Below are 24,908 nucleotides of genomic sequence, written 5' to 3'. Positions count from 1 at the left end.
ATTCCACAACACCACCTTATGCTTCTGCCTGCTTGCCCCCACTGTTGGGACCTGGTATGCTGACCCCGCCCCCTGACAATGGGTGGGACATGCAAACAGCATTCAGGCAGATACTTAGGCAGTTCAAAGGGCCTGTGTTTCTTGGCCACTGTCACTTGTTATGGGGCTGTATAAAGACTCAGTACGAATGTGCAAGCTTCCCCTTTTAAGCGTGTACGTCCACATTCTCTCTCCCTGCCCCTTCCTCTCTTCCTCTCTCACTCTTACCTCTTACCTTGTTTTTCTCTCTTACTGTTCTTCCCTTACCCTCTTCATCTCTCCCCCTCTCGCTCTCCTGCCCTGTAATAAACTGGTTAATGTATCTCTCCTGTTCCTGTCCCATCTAGCGTGTCCTTTATCTTCAACAAAAGAATAACACCCACCTTGTGATTTTATAGTATAAAATGAGAATGCAAACTGGACCTGACGCTGGGCTGTGGTGGTGCATGCCTTTAATCCCAGCACTTGGGATCCAGAGGCAGGCAGATCTATTGAATTCAAGGGCAGCCTGTTCAGCCAGGGCTACACAGAGAACTCGGTCTCAAAAAAACCAAAACTCAAACCAAAAGAAACCAGAAACTTGGCCCTGAGACTGAAGACTTTCAGGGGCTGTCATGTCTTCTAACCACCAAAGACATCTACTCTCTGACCCGCCTGGTTATGGCTAAAGAAACTCCATTTTATGCTAGGCATCCATCTTGGTACCCACCAGCTGTTTGCCACTTCCAGGCCCTGGAAGATGAGTTCCCAGTCACCCTGACTCAGTGACCCCAAACTCAAAAATGTAAAGCCATGACTGTCTACTTGTTATGATATGACTGCTTGCTTTGCTTCTGTAACTTGCTTACACAGATCCCTAAGGATTGTTTTGAGTTGCCTTTACACTTGGCAGAACACAACAGTTTTTACTTGCCTTCAAAGATGCTGAAGGTCTTCATGTGGTGTTCCCCTTTTAAGGTTCTTCCCCAGAACCCTCCTGCACAGAAATCTCAAATTTGGCTCAGAGGTCGTTCGCCATGCTGGCAGTTAATCAATAAACCTTCTAATTACAATAATATTGACTCTGTGGTCTTTTCCCCAGGGGTCACAAACTCCACAACAGCCTCACTGACGAGACAGGCCTAAGGCCTCAAAGAGAAAAAGGTCAGCATCTGTAGGTTTGGGTTTTTTTTTTTTTTTAAAAAAAAAAAAAAAAAAAACTCTTTTGGAGTCCCCCCACCCAACTTCCAAATAAATATACAGAGACTTACTCTTATTTATGAATGCCCAGGCTTAACTTGGCTTGTTTCTACCCAGCTTTTCTTAAATTATCTTATTTCTCTTTTGCCTCTGGGCTATTATTGCCTTTCTCTATTCTATATGTCTTTCTTTACTTCTTACTCCATTGCTGGCTGTCTTGCTGGGTGGCTGCTGGCTCTTGGCATCCTCCTCTCCTCCTTTTCTTTATCCTCTCCATGCCAGCCTCACCTATTCCTCCCTCCCGCCTAGCTTTTGGTGACTCGGCACTTTATTAGACCAATCAGGTGTTTTAGACAGGCAAAGCCACACAGCTTCACAGAGTTAAACAAATGAAAGTTATATTTTAGCTGGGTGTGGTAGAGTACGCCTTTAACCCATCCTTGGTAAATTGCTGTAAGCTGGAGGTCAACCTGGTCTACATAGTGAGACCCTGCCTCAAGACAAAAATAAAAAGCAAAAGAATTAATTGTGTTTAGTTGTTTTGTGTTTGTGTGGGCGCACATGTGGTCAGAGGATGACACAACAGAGGATTCTCCTTTTCTATGATGTGGGTTCTAGGGGAACCAAACCCAGGTCCCCTGCAAGAGCAGCCAGTGCTTTACCTGTCATCCTTCCAGTCCTTCCTCTGCTGTTTCTGTAGGTCAGCATGCTAACCACGCAAGGAAAACTACGCATAGAGATATGAGGGTGGGGTTTAAATGTGGTCGCCAGACCCAAGATAACTGATGAATAGGTGTTTATTAGAGAAGTGCTTACACAGATCAGAGTAAATCACCAAAGTCTTCCTGCTCCAGAACTTGCAGTCTCTCTGCTACCCAAGAGAGTGCTTGCCAGCCCTTCCTCTCCCTTATAATGGGTCACATCTGCACCTGAAACCACGCCCAAAGGGTGTGGTCACCACTGCAAATTCACTGGCAAGGCCAGATGCCACTACAGACATAAGCCATTTCTTCAAATCTGTATTCAGCCTAGAGTCCAGGAACAGACAGTCCCTATATGAGAGAAATTACCCATGACACCAAGGTTGCACCCTGTAGCTTCAGCAGCCCTGTCCTGAGAAGTAGCCCCTTTGCCCAGAAACATGAACTTTTAGTCCATCTTGTAGAGTCAGGCCTAAGATAATGATCAACTAACTAACACCTGGACCAAGATTGCTCAGTTATGAATGCTTCTTGTCCTCTATTTTAACTATTTTTAAGGAGATTTGTTTTACAGGGCTAGAGAGACGGCTCACCATTAAGAGCATTGGGTGCTCTTCAGTTGACCCCGTTTGGTTCCCTGCGCCTAGAAGTGACTTACAGCTGTCTCTAACTCCAGTTTCAGGGACTCCAATACCCTCCCCTGGCCTCTATGGGCACCATACACACATATGGTGCACAGACATACATGTGGGCCAAGCACTGACACTATAAAATAAAACAAATAAAATTGTAAAATATTATGCTTGGTGGTAGTGTTGCATGCCTTTAATCCCAGCACTTGGGAGGAAGAGGCAGTCAGATCTCTGAGTTCTGGGCCAGCCTGGTCTACAGAGTGAGTTCCAGGATAGTCAAGACTACCCTAAGAAACCCTGTCTTGAAAAACAAACAAAAAAATTAAAGTATTTATTGGGGTTTGGAGCGGTGCCTAAGCCGTCAGCCATACAGTTTATAATTAATAGAAGCCTTTGGTGTTTATTTGGGACTGAATGGCTTTGGGACCAGGCAGGATAAAAATTGCTGTCCACAAATGACTATCTGTGCAGTGGGTTTCCTTGAGGCACCCATGGAATAGGACTCCAAATTGACAAGGACCAGTAGAAGGATAGTGTAGGGATTTGCAAAATTCGTGCAGCCTTCAGGCTCTTTTCTCTTTCATTATATTGTTGATTCTTTTGGTGGTTTCTAGTTTTATTTTGTCAGTCACATGGGCAACAGCTGTAACTTTTCCTGGAAATTGAATATTTTCCCCTGAGTTTCAGCAGGGGGCTAATGCTTCTCAAATCTCTTTCTGATTCAATAGAGACAGATAGGTACACATGAGAAAAGAACACTTGGAGCATTAGCCATGTCACAGCTCTGGAAAGGAGAGTAAGGCTTGCATACACAGAATAGGGAAAAGCCTCAGGAATACACATAGTGCCAACTGTTGAGCGTAAGTTCCCTGGGCACCAAGCATATAGAAACAATGATAGGATCTAGTATGATTCAATGGGGGAAATGCAATGTAAAATGTCGAATGGATAGATCATCTTTACCATACACAGGAGCTTCTGTTAGTGGAAGAAGTGTGGTATAGTGAGATGGGAAAAGAGTACTTTGTCTAAATGTGCCTTTTACAGAGAGATTGTGACACGGGACCCTCGTGTAGAAAAGGGAACTTTATAAAAGCATGTTTTGCAGACATGGAAGAATTGTTTGAGTTTGAATACTGTTGTCCTTAAAGCACTTGTTACTCTGTAACAAGTAACTGCCAGCTGACATAAGTGTTTCAAGAGTAGGATGTGTCTGGCTAGATATTTAGTTAAGCCTGCAAAAATGCTTAACTGTATATCTAGGGTAAGCTTGTGTAAGGGGTGGGAAAGTGTATTTGGGAAAGCATAAAGGAGAAGAGGGGCTTTTATAACGATTATCATGTATTTATTTTTTCTTTTCTCCGCCCTCTTTCTTTCTCCCTTTCTTTTTTTAAATGCAAGCTTTTATTATTTTTTAAATTTATTTATTACGTATGCAATGTTGTGCCTGCATGTATCCCTGCATGCCAGAAGAGGGCACCAGATCTCATTACAGATGGTTGTGAGCCACCATGTGGTTGCTGGGAAATGAACTCAGGACCTCTGGAAGAGCAGCCAGTGCTCTTAACCTTCTTGAGCCATCTCTCCAGCCCTCCCTCTCCTTCCTTCCTTCTCTTTCTTTCTTTCTTTCTTTCTTTCTTTCTTTCTTTCTTTCTCTTTCTTTCTTTCTTTCTTTCTTTCTTTCTTTCTTTCGTGGTTTTTCAAGACGGGATTTGTCTGTGTAACAACTCTAGCTGCCCTGGAACTAGCTCTGTAGACAAGGCTGGCCTTGAATTTACAGAGATCCGCTTGCCTCTGCTTCCTGAGTGCTGGGATTAAAGGCATGCTCCATTACCACCTGGCTACTATGTATTTCTTAAAAGTTAAAAAAAGTTGGGGGGCTGGAGAGATGGCTCAGTGGTTAAGAGCACTGACTGTTCTTCCACAGGTCCTAAGTTCAATTCCCAGCAACCACATGGTGGCTCAAAACCACCTTGAATGAGATCTGGTGCCCTCTGCTGGCATGCAGGCAAAAGACTATATACATATATAAATATTATATATATAATATATATATATTATATATATATATATATATGTTCAGGCGGAATCTCTGTGAGTTCAAGGCCAGCCTGGTCTACAGAGCTAGTTCCAGGACAGGCTCCAAAACAATACAGAGAAACCCTCTCTTGACAAAAAAAAAAAAAAAAAAGGAGCCAATAATAAAGCTGTTCATGTAAGCCTGGTAGAAAAACTCTGTTAAAATATAAAGGGGGTTGGGGAGATGGCTCAGTGCTAAGAGCACTGGCTGCTCTTCCAGAGGTCCTGGGTTCAATTCCTAGCAACCACATGGAACCTCACAACTGTCTGAAACCCCTGTTCCAGGGGACCTAATGCCCTCATGCAGGCAAAACACCAATATATATGGAATAAAAATAAGTTATTTAAAAAAGTATGAAGATGGCTCAAGCTGTTTGGGTCACTTGAGTGCAATCCACCTGGTGGTCAGCAGTTTTCCATGTGCAGACAGAACTTCCCTGTCTCAGGATCTCAACCTGAGCCAAGCTGGACCCCAGGTTCAATTCCCAGCATGCACATGGCAGCTTACAACTGCTTGTACTCCAGTTCCAGGGGACCCAATGCCCTCTATTGGGACACCAGGCACTCAAGTGCTTCACATACATGCAGACACTCATACACATAAAATAAAAAGCTGGGTGTGGTGGTGCACATCTTTAACACTGACATTTGGGAGGCAAAGGCAGGGAGATCTCTGGGTTGGAGGCCAGCTAAGCATACAAAGAGTTCCAGGCGAGCCAGGGGTCCAGAGCAAGACACTGTCTTAGAAAAAAGTTTATAAAAATTTCAGAAAATTATGTGTATGTGTATTATATAGATACATGCACATGAATGCAGGGCCTTGCAAAGTCCAGAAGAGGATATCAGATCCTCTGGAGCTAGGGTTTGCAGCCTGACATTGGTGCTGGGAAACAGACATGGTCTCTTTGAGGGCAGGGCACCCTGAGCTGCTGCTGTGTCTCCAGGCTCTCTGTGAATCTTGTATTAAGATTTAAAGGTTATGTCAGAGCTCCCTAGATGACCCTGGCGCTCAGACTTTTGTTTGCTAAGTTTGTTTCCCTTAATGTGGCTACCCTGAGCAGGCTTTCCTAGTTTCACTACTGTTTCTTTAAACAGTGTGTTCAGATGGGTGGCTGAGCAAAGGTTATTGAGGTTGTGAAAGCCAGGACTTTGGCTTTGAGATTCCTGTTCTAGTGTGAATTGAACAGAATCAGGACTAACTTAACACTTTCAGTTTATGTGATCACTAATTTATAAGCCAGTTTGGTACCAGATAGAGGACACAGCAAACAAGGATGCATGAAGACAATGCATAGACACCTGCAGACTACATAAAGGATTTCATAGCCTTTCATTTAGTTTTCATTTGTTAATTTTAAGTTGTTTCTGTTGATCTGGTTATTTTATCCACAGCATTAAGTAATACATATTCTAAAATCTGAGTATCCAAAGATATGACTATTAGAGATAAGGTATAGCTTAGAACATTTTAAAATTAAAAAAGATTTTTGTTTTTTTAAATGTGTGTGGGTGTTTTGTCTGAATATATCTCTAGACATTTGCATGCTGAGGCCATAAGATGGAGTCGGATCCCCTTGAACTGGAGTCTCAGACAGTTGTGAACTGCTGTGTGGGTGCTGGGAATTGAACCTGGGTCCTCTGGAAGATCTCTTAATCTCCAGTGCTCTCAATCACAGAGCTTCTCCCCAGTCTCCATTTTAACCTGTCTGTGCTTTGTGATTGAATGAAAACAATGGAAAGGAAAGGAAAGGAAAGGAAAGGAAAGGAAAGGAAAGGAAAGGAAAGGAAAGGAAAGGAAAGGACTGCTCCTAGGTATGGGTGAGGAGAAAGTTTATTGTAAATAGAAGGGAGAGCTTAGCCAGAGGCAGAGACATCAGGTAGAGTCCAGAGTGGTGATGGCCAGGCTGAGCTGGGCTATGTGGAGAGAGGGGGACCGGAAAGAGGGAGGGGGAGAGGGAACCAGGAGCAGCAGCACGAGGCCAAAGGCACAAAATGGGTGGGTAGCCAGAATGCCTGGGTTACATAGGGAAGAGCCTGTGGGGGAAGGGCAGACCAGCCCCGCCCGGGGCTGGAGAGTTCAGGGTAGAGGCTGGCACACCCTGTAACAGCTAGGGACTGAGGGATGCTGGGAGGACCTGGAGGCTAGCTCCCATTGGCTATGTTAAATAGGCACCTCCATCTTTTGTTTCTGGTTTGAAACTTAATAGTGATGTGTACTCCTCCCTAGCAGTAGAAGCAGGCAAGAGTTAAAACATTTACAAGAGAGCTGGAGAGATGGCTCAGAGGTTAAGAGCACTGGCTGTTCTTCCGGAGGTCCTGAGTTCAATTCCCAGCAACCACATGGTGGCTCACAACCATCCGTTATGAGATCTGGTGCCCTCTTCTGGTGTGCAGATATACATGGAAGCAGAATGTTGTATACATAATAAATAAAAATTAAAAAAAATTACAAGCGTTAAACAGTGCAGTGGCAGTTCAAGCCTAACACTCAGGAGGATCTCTGAGTTCAAGGCCACTCTGGTCTACAGAGTGCCGGGACAGTCAAGACTGTTACAAAGAGAAACCTTGTCTCGAAAAGCCAAATAAATAAATAAATTAAAATTTACAAGAGTTAAAAAATTGGGCATATTTTCCCAAAAGTCATACTGCCACTGAGTTGTGCTAGTAGAAGACCTTAATTCCTGTTGCACACATGGTCCTGACAGAAGGCCCGCAATGTCCAACGCTGAATTCTGACTGTAAGTAAGATTCCCCTCCTTTCAACAACCACTACCCTCCCGGGAGGTGCCTGCGAGCCTTGGACTAGGAGCAGAATTCAGCTTTCCCTCGGGAGCGGGAGCGGAGAAGGTCTCTGAAAACCTCTCTCGCTCCATTTTCTTCACGGTTACTGTCCCCCAGCGCGGGGAGGCGAGGTCGTAGTGTGGTCCCGCTTGCCTGCCTCACGCTCCTGGAAGACAGTTTGCCCACTCCACTGTGTGCGCGTGCGTATGTGTGCGTGCATGTGCCAGTGTGTGCGTGCATGCGCGTGCACGTGTGTGTATGTGTGCGTGTGTGGTTTAGGATAGACCTTGCCTCACGCTCCTGCAAGACAGTTTGCCCACTCCACTGTGTGTGCGTGCCTGTGTGCGTGCATGTGCGAGTGTGTGTGCGTGCATGCGCGTGCACGTGTGTGCATGTGTGCCTGCATGTGCGTGTGTGTGTGCAAGCGTGCGCATGTGTGTATGTGTGCGTGTGTGGTTTATGGACAGACCTTGCCTCACGCACCTGGAAGACAGTTTGCCCACTCCACTGTGTGTGCGCGCGCGTGTATGTGTGCGTGCATGTGCGTGCGTGCATGTGTGCCTGCATGTGCGTGTGTGTGCAAGCGTGCGCGTGCGGGTATGTGTGCGTGTGTGGTTTAGGACAGACCTTGCCTCACGCACCTGGAAGACAGTTTGCCCACTCCACTGTGTGTGCATGCGCGCGTGCCTGTGTGTGTACGTGCGTGTGTGTCTGTACGTGCGTGTGCTTGGTTTGGGGCCAGACAGGAAATGGTGACAGGGCCACAAGCCCAGGGAAGCCGGCAGGGAGGCTTTGGCTGTGACTCCAGGGTGTTTCCTAGGCCACGCCCACCTTCTGTTTTCAAAGGATGGAGCGTCGCGAGTGTGGGAACGCGCGCGTGCGTGCAGCGTCCTCGGAGGCCAGGAGAGGGCGGCCGAGAGCGGGCGCTGGGAACGAACGCAGGCCCCGCTGCCTCTCCATCTCCGTTTGTCTTCATTCTCCCCCTCCCCTCACCCCACTTCCCATCGCGCTCCCGTCTCAGCCTCCGAGTGTCGGGATTACAGCCGCAGAGGCGGCGCTGGCAGCAGGCCACCCTCCGCCCCGGGAGCCGGTGACATGTCCCGAGAGTCCAACTGCCGGGCGGGTGAAGGCGGTAATGGCGATGAGCCCGGACCGTGGACTACAACTCCCAGCACGCCCCGCGAACCTCCGAGTCAAGCAAGTCTCGCGCGACGTGCCGCGCCGCGGTCTCGGCCTGGGCTGGGGTTCGGCTGCCGGCAGTGCTCTGTCGGGGAGCGTGTGTCGCGCTCTCACGATGGCTCGGCTCGGCTCAGCCCCGCAGCCTCTCGAGCCGTCTGGAGCCCCGGAGCCTCTTTAGTGTCGGAGTTCGGGCCGCAGGCGGCGGGCGAGCAGGTGAAGGACCGCGGCCTGGCGCTGCTGGGACAGCCCGAGCCCCGGGGCGCCGCGGCCTGGGGGCCGCGATCCCCAGCGAGCTCGGCCTGGAGGGGCGGCACCGGGCGGGGAAGGGTCTGGCCGGGCTTGACGCCTCCCGGAGGCTTTGTTCTGTGCCTGCTGGAGGGGAGAAGGGCTGGGGCCGCCGAGGGCGAGGGGAGGGCGAGGGCGAGCGCCTGGCTCGCGGACGCTCTGGGCTGCGGCGGGCGAGCCGCCCCTGGGAACTCGGGAGACATCGGGCCCGCAGCGTCCGCGGTGCAGTTCGGCGCCGGGCTTCACAGACAAGTGTGTGCTCGTAAGGCGATCGCCGTCAGCCGGCGGCAGGGACAGCGGGCGGCACAGCCCGTTCCTGTCAAGGGGAAATGCTACACAGTGCTTGGTGTGAGGCTGACAGCGGGGAGCGAGCGAGTGTGCAGGGCATCGTCTGGTGGGCCCGGGAGCGCTGTGCCAACCTGGGCGTTTATTGTCATTAGGACCCCTGGATGGACTCTTCCTCTGAAGCTTTGCTAATTTGCAGCAGCTGGGCAATGCTCCTCACTACCATCTGTCCGTCAGCATAGTCCCGCGTCATTTCTCCGTGGTAAGGCGTCCGTCTCCGCTGTGTCTGGTGTCTACCCTCTCAGTGGTTAAGATGAGCCACCGTTGAAGTTTGTCCTTTTGGGCTGTGTTTGTCACGCATTGGTTCTGGTGTATGTGTGTTTCAACCTTGTTAACAAGCCCTAAATCGCTGTGCCTGTCAAAAGAACAGCACTGGAGTCCTCTGCTGTTCAGCATAAGAAAATGCCCTTTGTTATTTTCATTAGGTGGCAGGGACTGAACTCCGCATTCTGTATAGGAAAAGCACCTGGATCCCTGTCTTTCAATGGCTTCGAGACAACCAGAAGTGCCTGGTAAACTGAGTTCTTTTTGGTTAAGTCTGTTTTGCCCTAATTGATCGAAACTTAATTTTCTCCAAATCATATATTGGTGGTTCCTTTTTGCCACTAGGGAACCAGCTTGTCATCATTTGAGTATTATCTCATTACCCTCCCGGCCGTGGTATAAACCCATATCTTAACTTAGAGCCACTGTCCTTAAGTGTATGGCAGATGCATTATTTATACCAACGGAGAATTAACAGTGTTTGTAGGGTGTGTCCCTGTGATTAAATTACCCTGTTCTGAGGGTAGTTAGGATGGAGGTCTGGGCCGAAGGTACAGTCACTGTTACATCTAACTTAGCTGTAAAAATGTTTGCATCAACATTTAGTGTGTTTTTGGTTTATGTTGCACTGTAGTGTCTGGGTTGCTGAAGTTGCTGATTCCTCCTTGGACTGTTTGTTAGCAGAAAGGAAGGTGATTTTTAAGTCAGTCTGAATCACCCTGTCTTTGTTCTCAGAAGTGTAGATGGTGTTGCCTGCTCGTCTAGTGTGAAGAGTAAATCTTTTTGTTTGTTTTTTCTGAGACAGGTCTCTCTGTGTAGTTTATAGTTTTGGCTGTCTTGGAACTCTCTATGTAGACCAGGATAGCCTTGAACTAGTAGAGATGCTCCTGCCTCTGCCTCCTGAGTGCTGGGATTAAAAGTGTGTATACCACTCCTGGCTCAAAAAGTTTGTGATCTCTTTGTGGGAACATGTTTCCTAGTAGAGGTTAGTTGACTTTAGTGCCATTGCTTTTATAAAGCCATTGGGAGAAGTCTTGAACATGTTTTTGAAATTGCTCCCCAGTTAGGTAAGTTACTGAAAGTGTCCCCATGTGTCCTCATATGTCTACCGTGAGATACTGTCTGTGTGTCTGCTGTTATGTATGTCTTCCACACACGCAGAGTTGCCATATACTCATTGTAACCGTGTAGAGCTGTGGTGTTGACTCACTGGGTTACTGGCACAGTGGGCGCAAGGTGGGAGCCTGGGTTCAGTGTCTACTGTACATTTGTTGCTGTGTGATATTGCTTACGTCCTGATCTGGGAAATGGGAAGAGAATTTGTTTAGTGAGGATTAGGTACGAGAAGGAATTAAGTGCCTGGTAGTTTTTATTTGGATGCCTATTTTAGTGGAGATACAGTGCACATTCTGAAAAATCACCACTTAACGTGGGTAGTTTGGTGGATGGTGTGGTCATAAGGTTGTGCATCCATCAAATTAATGTCCTTACAGAGCATTTTCATTCTCTCAGAAAGACTTTGTTCCCATTAGGAGTTACACCTCACTGCCCTCTCTCCCTGGCCCCTGGTCCCTGGTCCCTGGGTTTGTTAGTAATTGTTAATATTGGTAATAATCACATGATAGGTAGCTCTGGGTCCCCTTGCTGTTAAAGGAAACTTTCCGGGTTTGGGACTTGCTGCCAGGCAGGTTGCTATCTTGAAGAATGTGATTATGTAACAGGAAAGTATCACCTTGAAGTCAGGTTCTGGATCAGTCAACCAAACAAATGAACCTTGCTCTCTTCTCTGGCACAGCTGAGAGTGCCCTTGGAGCATGGTGCCTGCGTCACAGCTGGACATTCTAGCAGTCAGTTCGTGGACAGGAATGGCAGGATCGAGCTTTAGTGTTGATGAGAGTGGCTGTCAGTAGTCTCTTTGATGGAGGTGTTTCAGTCATCAGAACACTAGGAATTAGAGGTGGTGCCAGACCACACACAGTGAACTGCTGCTTGTAGTTCTCTTTGTGGAGGAGACGTGAAGGCATAGGACTTGTCATAGGCTTGGTCAGAACTCAGCCAGCCATTTTCTCTATGAGCTGAGGCAAGTCCGTTCAGCACTAGGGTTTAGTTTCCTCATCAAATGAGGCAGTGAGGGGAAAGAGAGAAGATGCCCTCAGTCACTCTATATACCCAACTTAGTCTTGTATGATCGAGGGTTTAGCGTACGAATTTTAAAATGAGATAGGTTTGAGTTTTGACTGGAAATTGTGCTTTGAAGTTGAGACTTTGTCTAGGTAAATTTCCATTGTGCTTAAGGTTCAGGGACTTGAAAGTGGACTAGGGCCTGGTGTGATGGTCCATGCCTGTAGTCCCAGCACTTGGGGAGAGCTGAGGCAGGAGGAATGACAGAATTTGAGTTGAGCTGTGTAAGCTACATAGTGAGCACCAGCCAGGCAGGACTGCATAGCAAGACCCTGTCTGAAAAAGAGGAATGAAAACAGGATAGTGTGGCTGAGAAGGTGAAGTGGAGACTCTAGAGTGTGGTGGAGAAAGAAGGCAATGACACTGTTATTACCCTCCCTTGAATGGATTAATTGTCACAGAGAAACTGTCCCTAAGTAAGTTTCACAGATTTCTTGTCTACAGATCAACTTAAAGCCACCAGTATGTTCAGTTAATAATCCCGTGTTGACAGGTGTCTCTGTTCTTAGCTCTTGCGCCCAGTGGGCCTCTAGGCAAGATGTCCCTGCCCATCGGGATGTGCCGCCGGGCATTCAGCTATGATGATGCCCTGGAGGACCCTGCGCCCATGACTCCTCCTCCATCGGACATGGGCAGCATTCCCTGGAAGCCAGTGATTCCAGAGCGCAAGTATCAGCATCTTGACAAGGTACCTTCCCCTGCTGGCAGCTCCTGGCAAACCCATTCCCTTTGTTCTCCTCCTGCTCCAGAAGCCTTCAGTGATTCTCTGTCTCCATGAAATCAGGCAGCAATCGTTCTCTTGGTATATCTCTCCTACAGAGTGTCATCTGCCTGAGAGTCTTCTGGACTCTACTTCCTCAACTAGAAAGCCAAACTCCACACGCCCTCAATACCGAGTCCTGATGAGTCCTGCTCACCTCACTGTAGCTTCTCTGTTATCTAGCCAAAGAATTACTGGAATATTTGCATATACACAATGAGCTAGTGGGGGAATAGGCCCCAAATCCAAATATGAAATTAATCTATGTTGTATACATACCTTCTACTTATAGCCTGTTATGTACAAAATGAAGTTTTACACTGTGGGATGTTTTATGTCCTCTTGTGTCATGGCCGCATGCAAAAGACTTCAGATTTGAGGCACTTTGAGAGTTTAGGGTTTGGACAGAGATGCTCATTCTGTATTCTACTGCAGTATTAAGCTGAAGGTGTGGCAGAGAGTCAAACAAACCTTTGAAAGTTCATTTTGTGATTGGCATAAGCAGGGGTCTCTTGAATGCCTGCTGTGTTTTCATTTGTGCTGTGTCTCCCCTTTGCTGGCAGGAAGCATGGTGCCTGCCCTCGGGCTCCTGAACAGCTCCATGTGCTCTCAGGGCAGTCCCCAGGTCACTGTGTGCACTCTGCTGCTGAAACCTATGATGCTCACCTTGGATTCCAAGACCCAGAATATAGTAAATGTCATCCTTCTGCCTGAGAATTCTAACCAGGCCGAGAAGCACATAAAGAAAGCCATTTTCCCTGCAGCTTCAGCTGGAGGCCTCAGAGGAAGCATGCAGTGAGGGTCTGCTTAAAGTAGACCTGGAATGGATCCCAAGTGGTTTGACCTGGTCACAGTGTTACCCCTGAGTACAGTACCTCTGTCTGAGAGAGGGGAATTCTTTATCTTAGAGGTGGTGAGGGAGTAGCAGGAGTCTTAAAGCCTTGGTCAGTGTGTGGCTGGGCTGAGCCGGGTGCTGTCTGAGCTCTCCTTTCTGTTTCCCTTGTTATACTCTTATACTCACAGACAGGGGACTTCTTCCTAAGAACCATCCCCTACTGCTCTGTGGAGAGCTCCTTAGTTGTTTGCTGTAATCAGACCCAGGCGGCTGTTGAAGACAGAAAGTTCTAAAGACTGGGAAGCCAGGCAGTGGTGACGCACACCTTTAATCCCAGCACTCGGGAGGCACAGGCAGGCAGATCTCTTTGAGCCAGCTTGGTTTACAGAGAGAGTTACAGGACACCCAGGGCTATACAAAAAAAAAACAAAACAAAAAAAACCCTTTGTTTCAAAAAAATAAACAATGGAAGACTGCAAGAACTATGGCAGTCTGTATGCAGAGGGTCTTGAGTCTGAGGCCAGCATGAGCTCCATCCAGAGGCCCCCTGCCCAAAGAAACAAGACTCCTAAACAACTATAAAACAGACACACACAAAAACAAACTAGCTGTTTCCAAGGTTGGTGCAGGAGGATTGCCTGCTTGGGCTACAGAGTGAATTCAAGACAAGTCCAGGTAACTTAATAAGGTCTTGTCTCAGAATAGATTGAAAAGGGGCGGGGATATACTCAGAGGTAGTGTGCTTGCTGAGCACGTGCAAGGCCCTGGGTTCAGTGCTCAGCCTGGGGGTTGGCATAGGGAGACAGACCGCTGTGAGCCTTTGTGCGGTGGTCCAGCAGCTTTACTTGCTGGTCCAGTTTCCTTTCCTGTTGCTGTGATCAGATACTCTGACAGCAACCCCAGGGAAAGGGCCCACAGAGCTCACAGGTTAGGTCCAGTCCATCCGGTGGGCAAACAGAGGCAGAGGAACTGAAGGAGTGGGTCAGTCTCATTCACAGTCAGGAAACAGAGAGGTGGATGCACACTGCTGCTCCATCCCTTTCTCCATCTCATACAGCCCAGGATCCCCTGCCCAGGGAGGTGCCACCTGTCATAAAGATTGGTCTTCACTCATCAGCTAACAGAATCAAGATAATCTCTCACAGATACTCACAAAGGCTAACATTCATCTAAATGATTCTTCATAGATGTGCTCAGAGGCCTCTCTTCTAGGTGATTGCAGATTTTTTTTTTAAGATTTTATTTATTATGTATACAACATTCTGCTTCCATGTATATCTGCACACCAGAAGAGGGCACCAGATCTCATTACAGATGGTTGTGAGCCACCATGTGGTTGCTGGGAATTGAACTCGGGACTTCTGGAAGAGCAGCCACTTGTCTTAACCTCTGAGCCATCTCTCCAGCCCTGATTGTAGATTTTGTCAAGTAAACACTGACCGTTAACACTAAACAACACACTTGGGGCTTTGTTAGAAACATAATTTTTATTTAAAAATATTATTTTCTGTGGTGCTGGGGCTAGAACCCGGGGCTTCACACATACTGTGCTAGAAACATTCTTTTTTCTTTTGATATAGAGTCTCACTATGTAGCCAAGGTTGGCCTTGAACTCATGGCAGTCTTTAGCTTTCTGAGTGCTGGGACCTACAGATGGGCATTACCACACTCTGTTTATGTGGTCCTGGAGATGGAACCCTCATGTCTCACCTCTGACAGCCTAGACCTGCCGAGCAGCCTGAAAGGTATTTGGCCAGTACTCAGGTGACTGAGGGAGTGCTCTGCTCAGGCTAAATAAGGCTCGGTCAGTGCTTTGTAAGAGGTGTCTCTTCTATCTTATGTTTTTTCTCCCTGCTTGTCCTTTCTTTCCTTTGTCCCTCATTAGTTTTTCCTCAGTTTTGGAGACAGGATTTTGGTAGGTATTCCATCCTTGTCTTGGATTCACTATGTAGCCCAGACTAGATTTGAACCCATACCGAACCCCCTGCCTTGGGCTCTCTAGCACCAGGATTACATGTGTGTGCCACCAAGCCCAGTGTTATATCTGTAGTGTTATAGGCAGGTTGGAAAGTTAGGCCTCAGGGCTCCAAACTCTGCCTTTCCTTTGGTGATTCCAGGCTCTCCCCATAAGGAAGGTCCTTTTCTGTTACACCGTGGGCTAGTGGAGGTTGCCACTGTTCCTTTTGAGTATTTCTTCACTTACCGGTCACAGATTCTTGTAACTCTTGTCTAAAGAAGTAAGTTTAGGGGTGCGGCTCCTGCCCTGCTCATGTGCTTCCTTACTTCTCTCGGACAGACAGAGGAAGGAGCGGCCAGTGTCTCTTCCCTTGCTGTGACTCCAGCAACAGCCACTGACAGTTCAGACAAGACCCCTGTGGTGAAGGCTAAAGCTACCCATGTCATCATGAATTCCCTGATCACAAGTAAGCGCCTTTCAGTCTTGGCAGAGCAGAGCCAGTGAGGGAGAGCTTGGGCCTCGGCTGATGATCATCAGACCTGCTTTCTGGGGACCCACGTTCCACTGGCTGCTGAGTCTCGTCGGGGAGGTCAATTTGCTGACTGTTGAGGATCTCAGGGCTTAGATAGAGTCCTGCTGTTGCTTGATACAGTCTTTCATTTTCCTGTCTGTACTGATCAGTGTGGTGGTGTTGGGCAAGTTACTTAATGCTAAATATGGCACCCCGTTTTCTGAAGTCGGGGCTCTAGCTGGCAGGTTGATGTTAAGGTTGACTAGTTCACTAGCAGGAGCTTTGGGTCCACTGCAATTACCGGCTTACGTGTGTTGCTGGAGAAGGTGGCACACTGGAGGGCGGCCCTCTGGGCTTGCGCTGTTACACATGTCTTTGGTTTGTTTTGAGACGGGGTCTTGCTGTGTGCTCATTAGCTTCAAACTCAAAGCAGTCCTCCTGCCTTAGTGTTCATGAGGGTCAGTATTGCTCATGTACTACTGCCCCAGCAACTTTAAAAAATTCACATATGCATTTATGAATAATTTATATGTATTTTCACAGATTTTTGGTAGTGCTGCCCAAGGCCTTGTACATGTTGATCCACCAATAAGATGACTAGGTTTGGTGCCTCAGTTTCTTTAGTTTTTAAAATGTGTCATTAATGGCCCCTAATGAAGCTTGGTATGAGAGCATTTTTTAAAATTTTTTTTTAAAACTATGTATACAGTATGTGTGCTTGGGAGTGTTTGGAGGTGGTGAGGAGGCCAGAAGGTGGCATCAGATCCCTTGGAGCTAGAGTTACAGATGGTTGTAAGTCATCCAGTGGGCTGCTGAGGTCTGAACTTGGGTCCTCTGGGAGAGGAGGGCCATCTCTCCAGCTCCGCTTTGTAAACTTCTTCTACAAGGCCCCTAGCTTCTTCCTTCTCGAGGCCATTCTAGTTGGTGTGGGAAGTTAATTATTCAGTACACACTCTGCATGTCAGCAGTAATACCACCCCAGGGCTGAGGTGCCAGAGGTTCTCCTTGGTTGGCTCTTTTTCTGTCAAAGTTCTGTTCTTTCTCCTCCAGGAGGGCATCAGTTTGTCATGGTCACTTCTGGAAAGTTGACTGAGAAAGTCAGAGTCCAGACCCATTGTTTCTCTGTGACTGCATTGTTGGAAGCAGCAGCTATTGCTTGTATTCTGTAGCTCGACAATTCTGTTGTTAGAGAGCACAGCTGTGTGGCTTCGAGGGCATCAGGCATGTACGTGGTACCCAGAATCCATGCAGGCAGCACACCCGTAACATAAAAACGGAAGTGGACTGTCTAGATCCTGAAGTCCACCTGGTGTGGGGACTGTTCACAGCTATAAGCTTGTGTATAGTTTGTAGCTTAAGAAAAAAAATCATCTCTTGTTCATTCTGTAGTGAGTGACTTAGGAAATAATGAACTAAGCTGAAAGAACATCGTTAGCTAGGCCAGGAACAGCAGCAGGCAGACATGCCTAAGAACCCTAGAAGATCAAACCTAGAAGGGCTAGTTCAAGGCAGGTGGCTGTGCTGTGAATCTGACTGGTACTTAGTGCCATCGGGCACTACTTCCCTTTGGCATAGCTCGTGTGCAAATGGGAAGTCTCTGAGGGAGTGAGTGATTTGGGAATTTCCTGTGTCTGGATGCCAGGCGCCTTCTGCTTGCTGTTGGTGAATGTGAGTATGAGTGAGAGGAGGTGGGGCATCCAGCATCCCTGTGGGGCAGCCTGCCTTTTAGTGTGCTGCTTCTCAGGGAACCTGTGTATTGGTGTCAGAATTGCCATACCCGTGCCCGCCCACCAGTCACTGTGACCTCTGGCTTCGGGGAAGAACAGCAGGTATTGTCCAGGTTGGTTTGCAACTAGCTAGGAGCTGAGCATGACTGTTCTCTTTTTTCAGAACAGACCCAGGAGAGCATCCAGCGTTTTGAACAACAGGCAGGACTGAGAGATGCTGGCTACACACCTCACAAGGGCCTCACCACTGAGGAGACCAAGTACCTCCGAGTGGCAGAAGCACTCCACGTAAGCAACCAGAATCGTCCATGGCTTCAAATATGGCTGTGGTTTAGAAGTTTACAGCTTAGCTGTCTGGCAGCTGTGAAGAATGACAAGAAGCTAGTGGGCAAAGGACTAGACTGTCCTGCTAAGGTGGCATTCCTGGCTGAAGGCCTGGAGGTCTTAGCTGCAGATATTTTGCTTGCTTGTATATAAAGTGAGGGCATATTTTGTTTATATGTGATATGTATGAGAACTGTGAACTCTTGTATGCCAGAATGGTTGGCTAAGAAGGAGTAAGAGGGGAATCCCACAGCTCCAAGAGTTACTAGTTCAGCTGGGTAACACTGTTCTCTGTTTATGGAGAGGTAGGGTCTTTGCATGTAAACCCAGGCTAGCACATTTTTTGAATTGGCGTGTATGTGAGCATGGGGGTTTCCAGGCTCACCAGGACTACATAGTGAGACTCTGTTTCAAACAGAAAACTCAGGCTAGCTTTGAACTTCTGATCCTCCTGCTTCTGGCTCCCAAGTGTTGGTGTTTTAGGTGTGTACCACTATGCCTAACTTATACTTAACTTTTTTTTTTTTTGGTTTTTCGAGACAGGGTTTCTCTGTGTAGCTTTGGAGCCTATCCTAGCTCTGGAGACCAGGCTGGGCCTCGAACTCACAGAGATCTGCCTGCCTCTGCCTCCCGAGTGCTGGGATTAAAGGCATGCACCACCAACGCCTGGCTTATACTTAACTTTTTAAAAATTAAATTCAGGTGCCTGCTTTTGCAGTACATATGCTACAACTGGAATGATAGAGAAAAGATTAGCATGGCCCCTGTGCAAGGATGACATGAAAATTTGTGAAGCGTTCCATATTTAAAAAAAAATTAAATTCAGGAGCTGGGTGTGGTGGTGCACATCTTTAATTCCAGCACTTGGGAAGCAGAGGCAGGCGGATCTCTGTGTGTTTGAGGCCAGCCTGGTCTGCATAGTGAGTTCCAGGCCAGCCAGGTCCACATTGAGAGACCCTGTCTTGGGGGTTCAGAGATTATTTTGGTGAGGGTTTATTTAATGATGGTTAAATTTTTTCTTTGTGGCCACACATGGTGGCACACACTTTTAATCCCAGCACTCAAGTGGATGTCTAAGTTTGAGGCCAGTCTGGTCTACAAAATGATTTCTAGGACAGCCAAGGCTGTTACACAGAGAAAACCAAAGCCAAACAAACCAACAAAGTATTTTTTCTTTGTGCTGCCAGTTATTGAACCCAGAGCTTCGTGCATACTGTGAAGTATTCTACCACTGAGCTACGTCTCCAGCCCCTCACTCCCTTGTTTTTTGTTTTATGGATTTTTCTATGCATGGGCATCTGTCTGCATGTATGACTATATGCCACTTTCAAACCTGGTACCTGCAGAGGCCAAAAGAGGGTATCTGATCTGGAACTGGAGTGACAGATGGCTGTGAGCCGCCCACATGTGGCTGCTGGGAACCAAACTGGGGACTTCTGGAAGAGCAGCAGGTGCTCTGAACTGCTGAGCCATCTTTCTAGTCCCCATCCTCTATCTTTTCTCAAAAAAGATGCATCTTTCTGTGTAGTTAAGGCTGGTCTTAAAGTCAAGGTTTTCCTGCCTCAGCCTCTCAAGTGCTGGGATTCCTGGTATGTCACTATGCCTGGCTTATGTTGAAGTATTTCAGTGACTTCCCTTAAAATTTTTCCTGTATTTATTTATTTATTTATTTATTTATTTATTTAGAGTGTGTGTGTGTGTGTGTGTGTGTGTGTGTGTGCTGTTAGTTCATGCCATGGAACACGTGGAGGTCAGAAAAAAAGCTTGTAGAAGTTGATTCTTTTCTTCCACCCTGTAGATGTAGGGATCAAACATTGCTGTCCGCCTGGCAGTGAGTGCCTTTACCCACTAAGCCATCTCACTGGTGTTCACATGTTTCTTTTAGAAAGGCCACTTCCTACTTACTGAATGGTGTTCTGTGATTTATATAGTTACATAATTTTGACATTGATCCTTGGAGGTAGATACTGTATTCTGTTTTGTCAGTAAAGAAGATGCTGGGCAGATAAATGAGTCCGTAAGGTGCTTGCTACAGGAGCATGAGCATCAGTCCCTAGAAACCATGTGTAAAGTTATATGTGTGGTCCATGCTGGCCGCCTCAGTGCTAGGGAGGTAAAGATAGGCGTTTTCCTGGAGTTTGCTGTCCAGCCAGCATAGTCTAAGTAGCTCCAGATTCCAGTGAGATACAACCTCAAAAAACAGTGGTGCCAGACATAGTGATGCACCACTCCCAGCACTTGGAGAATTCAAGGCTCACTTGGTTTATATAGTGAGTTCCAGGATAGCCAGAGCTTACATAGTGAGACCCTGTCTCAAAAACCCAATCCAACAAGGTGGGTGTCTTTTGAGTAGTGAAATGAAGTTGATCTCCATATGCACTTCTACCCGGTGTGCACACCACCCTCCCCCACAGTACATATACACACATGCAGGCAAACACTCATGCACATTAAAAATAAAAACAGCTGGGTGTTGGTGGCTCACGCCTTTAATCCCAGCACTCGGGAGGCAGAGGCAGGTCGATCTCTTTGAGTTCTAGACCAGCCTGGTCTACAAAGAGCTAGTTCCAGGACAGCTTCCAAAGCCACAGAGAAATCCTGTCTCAAAAAACCTACACACACACACACACACACACACACACACACACACACACACACACACACACACACAGCAGGGCAGTGGTGGCACACGCCTTTAATCCCAGAACTCAGAGGGAGGCAGAGGCAGGTGGGTCTTTGAGTGTGAGGACAGCCAGGGCTACACAGAGAAACCCTGTCTCAAAAAACCAAAACCAACCAACCACCCAACCAACTAACAACAAAAAACCCAAGTAGCCACGACAAGTTCCTTTGGACATAGGGAGACAATAACAAGCACCGGGAGATGGTGCACAGTGTGTGTGTGTGTGTGTGTGGGGGTGTGTGTGGGGGAGATCAGGACGCCATGGATGAGGATTCCAGATGAATCTGCAGCCTAAATTTAAAAGTCACTGCTGTGAGAAATGAGTGTTGAACTGGTATCCATCTGAGCTTAGACAAGATAGATACTTGAGGGGTGCTCTGTTTTGCCTTTCATCTTGTAATGGATTGTCAACTTACACAAATTGCTGTTTAGAGAGTCCGCTTAGATCCAGCATCATGTCCCTTATGGAGGACAGACATGCTACTCGGGAGCTTCAGCCAAGATCCAGAGCTCTGGCTCTCCCTGCTAGACTGCAGTGTGTTGGCAGCATTTTAGCCATGCTGGGAGGTCGTTGGTTATGGGAGAGAAGGGAGAATGAGTTAGGTTGGTTATGGGAGAGAAGGGAGAATGAGTTAGGTTGCTTAGAGGGAGCATTTCGATAAGGAGGGCTGACACAAGCCCGAAGTCTTAGCTTTCAGGCAAGGGTTGTACTGAAAGTCAGGAGCAGAACTGAAGGCCAGAGCTAAAGGGTTTGCAGTGTGGTGCCTCTTCCCCTAAATGACCTTTTCAGACACAAGTTGTGGTGCACAGCTTGTAGCACACAAATGTGAGGTGCTGTAGTGCACAGCTCTAGAAACTTGGGAGTCCATCTAATGTGGAAGACACAAGCCCACCCCCGCCTGGTTGGTATGTGTGTCAGAGTGTTTGCACCCAGACTATGCTGCTTTGTGTGCTGTCTTCTCAAAGTCCCTTGTCACCATGTGAGCAGAAACTAAAGCTGCAGAGTGGAGAGACAACCAGAGAAGAGAAGCCACCTGCATCGGCCCAGTCCACCCCGAGCAGCACCCCTCACTCCTCCCCCAAGCAGAAGTCCAGGTGAGTCCTTCCTTTAGGAAGCTGGTGCTGAGGTGGTGCTGGCCTCCAGCCTGTGGAGGACACTTCTTATGACACAGGAAGACGACACTCAGAAATATCTCTATACTTCTCCGTTCCAGAGGTTGGTTCCCTTCTGGCTCCTCCACAGCCTTACCTGGCCCAAACCCTCACACCATGGATTCTGGGAGTGGAAATGACAAGAACTCAGCAGACAAATGGAGCCTCTTTGGAGCCCGGCCCCTGCAGAGGTCTGACTCTGGTAAGGCAGCTTCTTCAGAAATCGTAGAGAGGCCCTGGCTGCTGTTTGGGTGGGGAGCTATAATCGTTTGCTTTTCCTTGGTAGGTTTTGCTGTCCAGGCTTACAAAGGTGCCCCCAAACCCTCTCCTATGGAGCTAATGCGTGCCCAGGCCACAAGAGGAGGTGAAGACCCAGCAACCTTCAAGCCGCCTAAAATAGATGTCCCAGTGGTAGAAGGGAAGAAACCACCACCTCGAACCCATAATCTCAAACCCCGTGACCTGAATGTGCTCACACCCACTGGCTTCTAGAATGCTTTGTGTCCAGGGTCTGCAACTTTCCCTGGGCTCTGACATAGGAGTGATGTAGTTAACAGGAGGCCTGAGTGACATTGTGCAGATTGTCCTTGTGTGAGAGAAACCATTTTGGATTGCTTTCGGGTTGGTAGAAAACATCAGTGGTGCTGAGTGGGGACCTCTTTTTTTTAATCATTTATCCTAGAGAAGGACTTTGACCCTTGCTCTCCTGGGTAAATAGTGCTGGTGTGTTTCCAAAACTTAAGGCCTCTTGGTTGTTTTCCTTTGATCAACACGAGCAGTTACAAATCATGATAGAGGTGCCCAGCAACTGTCTGGACAGCCATGGCTTCCTGACATGCTTTAGCTTTGTGAGTGGGCCTGGACTTGTCTGCGAGCTGGGTCAGTTCATGACCACAGTGGCAGACCCTGGCTTTCTAAGCTGGATCCCAGGTTCTTTTTTTCATTGGTCCAGTGCACACTTGGTCCTGGCCGCTGCAGCTGGAGGACTGTTTATCTGCTGTGTCTCAGAGCAAACACTAGCCTAGTCTCGCAGTCTCTTTTGCACTTTAACATGAACTTAATTGAAGTCCTAATCGAGTCTACTGGTTTCATACTGATAAAGGTTCCTTTTCCTCCCCTCCCTTACTGGGGATGAAGCCGGGTTTTGCTCAAGCTAGGCAAGCGCTCCAACCACTGAGCTTCATCCCTAGTTCCTGGATCTTATTTTAGTTGTGTGTGTTTTGTTTTTTGAGACAGGGTCTCACTATGTAGCCTTAGCTAGGCTGGAACTCTCTCAGTAGACTCACAGAGAAGAGCTACCTGCCCCTCCTCCCAGTGCTGGGATTAAAGGCATACACCATCACACCCAGCTTAAGCTTCTGTTAGAGTAAAGAAGATGACAGATACAATTGGATTATTGTCTTCAGATTCACATGAACTTGGTGTCACCTTATTCTGATAACTTTGAGGCCATTTTCCACCAAGTTAGCCTCATATGTTTAATAACACATCTTACTAAGCAAAGGAAGCAAGAAAATGCCCTTTTTTTCTTCTCATTGTTCACAGGCCTGTTGGTCTTGCACACTGTCACATTCGCTTGCTAGATCATTTTAGATAGTCTGTTTATATAATGAGTTAACTTTCTCACAGAGAAGCTCTGGAGCCCAAGATTGTTGTAAAAATTAATTTATTTGTGTTATCTTGTATTGACAATAAAAATCTTTACTACTTTCTCAATCCTGGTTCTCTCTTGTCCACTCTGCCTGCCCCGTAGTGGAGTCTGGCGCATTGTAAACTTAGTACCTTTTGTGCTATCTTTTTGACATCAGATGCTTCATTAACAGGCTCTATTCTTTGTTTCTTTGCCTGCTTTGTTTTTTAGCTTTAATTAACTGACCACAGAGTCATATCATAGGCAATATGAAAAGTCTAATATAGAATGTGCTCTATTCAGGAAAAACTGTCTTTCCAGAAACAGGACGTTAGTACCTTGACAGATGTAACACTGATGAGATGGTTTAGCCGAGGGTCTTTCACATCTTGAATGGAAATGTTGGACATATAGTGCAATATCGTATTGCCTGTTTCAAAAGCATAGATAAATAATTTAATAAAAAATATATACACCTTGTATGTTTAAGACACATTTGAGTATGCTAGGATAAGGATTATAAAAAAAAGATCTACTGAAGAAGAGTTATAAAGTGATTACAGCCTACAGATAAATAGGTTTGGTCCTTTGATAGTCCACTTCAGAGCTTCTAAGTAGCTGGCGACAATCCGGAGGTATTCTTGGTACTCAGTGCTTACAAGTCTGGCTGCCTCAGTGCTGTGAGGCAGGCTCTGTGTCAGGGTTCAAGTCCGCAGCATAGAAGAGTAGCAGCTTCAACAAGTGCACTTTGTCTTGGAGCTGGGGGACCAGGGGTTCTCCCAGTATGTGGGTCAGGCGGCTGCGGAAGGCCTCAATCTGCTTCTCCACATCCACCACTGTGATGTCATCTCCTTGTTGGGGCTTGGGCTTGATTCTTTTGATGATCAAGTCTTTTCGATCAATCACTGAACTCCGTAGGTGCTCTGCAAGAAGGAAGGAATCAAACGTCTGCTTTTTGTTCTTGGGATTTAAAAGTTAAAGTCAAATGGGCCTGGCTGCTAGGCAACAAGTCAAAAGCTCAAGTGAGTTACTGTGGAAGCCCTGTTTCCTAAAGGTTTGTGTTCTTGCCTCAACACTGATTGTCAAGAAAAGCCATTGCTGGGCAAGGCAGTCATGACTAAGTAGACCCTGTCTCAAACAATTAAAAAAGGAAAACTTGTAGAAGTTATTGTGTGTGTATACCATGTATGTGCAGGTGCCCAGAAGCCAGAAGAGGACATCAGATTAAACTGGAATTACAAGACAGTTGTGATGTACGTGTTGGGAACTGAACGGCAGTTCTCTGGAAGAGCAGTAAATGGTCTTACCTGCTGAGCAATCTCTCCAAGAAACTTTACTTATTAAAATAGTTTAGTTCCTTTCATTTGACTTAAACAGTAACTCTGTACTTTAATAACCACTTAGGGAAAAATTCATGTTTTTGTTTTTTTTGTTTTTTTCTTTTTCACTACTTTGTGTGTTTGGGTATGCCTTTCATTGAGGGTTCTAAAAAATGCACACTATTAACTGTGTTCACGGCCTGACAATGCACCCTTTGACATCTAGTTATAAGGAATGGGTACAGTTAAGTGGAAAGTGCTTGTCTAGTATGTAGGAGGCTTGGGTTCACTCTCTAGCACAACAGCCCCAGACCCCTGAAGTTATAGTTGTAAGAGTATAAAGCA

The 24,908-nt window shown here is 47.0% G+C and overlaps 2 protein-coding genes and 1 non-coding gene across 7 annotated transcripts in view; 2 read left to right on the top strand and 1 right to left on the bottom strand.

The window, feature by feature from the left end:
- Nucleotides 1-8,631: 8,631 nt before the first annotated feature.
- Kiaa1191 (KIAA1191 ortholog) lies at nucleotides 8,632-23,330 on the top strand. Of its 3 annotated transcripts, XM_027409872.2 has the most exons (9): nucleotides 8,665-8,803; nucleotides 9,316-9,422; nucleotides 9,646-9,732; nucleotides 12,175-12,353; nucleotides 15,557-15,683; nucleotides 17,619-17,743; nucleotides 21,451-21,557; nucleotides 21,677-21,816; nucleotides 21,901-23,330. In XM_027409872.2, the coding sequence occupies exons 3-9, from the start codon at nucleotides 9,705-9,707 to the stop codon at nucleotides 22,104-22,106; spliced, it is 912 nt and encodes a 303-aa protein (XP_027265673.1). In that variant the 5' UTR covers nucleotides 8,665-8,803; nucleotides 9,316-9,422; nucleotides 9,646-9,704; the 3' UTR covers nucleotides 22,107-23,330. The 3 variants fall into 3 exon arrangements, with proteins under 3 accessions (XP_027265675.1, XP_027265673.1, XP_027265674.1); XM_027409873.2 differs by lacking the exon at nucleotides 9,646-9,732; XM_027409874.2 differs by lacking the exons at nucleotides 9,316-9,422; nucleotides 9,646-9,732; nucleotides 12,175-12,353; nucleotides 15,557-15,683 and having other exon boundaries at nucleotides 8,632-8,803.
- Nucleotides 18,482-18,588, top strand: LOC113834933. The gene has a single exon (XR_003484290.1). It is a non-coding gene; the product is annotated as a U6 spliceosomal RNA (small nuclear RNA).
- Simc1 (SUMO interacting motifs containing 1) overlaps nucleotides 23,264-24,908 on the bottom strand; it is a 34,332-nt gene continuing 32,687 nt past the window's right edge. For all 3 annotated transcript variants that reach the window (XM_027409866.2, XM_027409867.2, XM_027409871.2), the window contains one exon: nucleotides 23,264-24,167. In XM_027409866.2, coding sequence (XP_027265667.1) covers nucleotides 23,917-24,167 — 251 coding nt within the window. In that variant the 3' untranslated portion in view covers nucleotides 23,264-23,916. The remainder of the gene's footprint in view (nucleotides 24,168-24,908) is intronic.

The sequence above is a fragment of the Cricetulus griseus genome, chromosome 3 (assembly GCF_003668045.3).
Source record: "Cricetulus griseus strain 17A/GY chromosome 3, alternate assembly CriGri-PICRH-1.0, whole genome shotgun sequence".
Taxonomy (NCBI): Eukaryota; Metazoa; Chordata; class Mammalia; order Rodentia; family Cricetidae; genus Cricetulus; species Cricetulus griseus.
The sequence above is the reverse complement of the archived record's forward strand: the minus strand, read 5'-3'. Positions and strand labels throughout refer to the sequence as shown.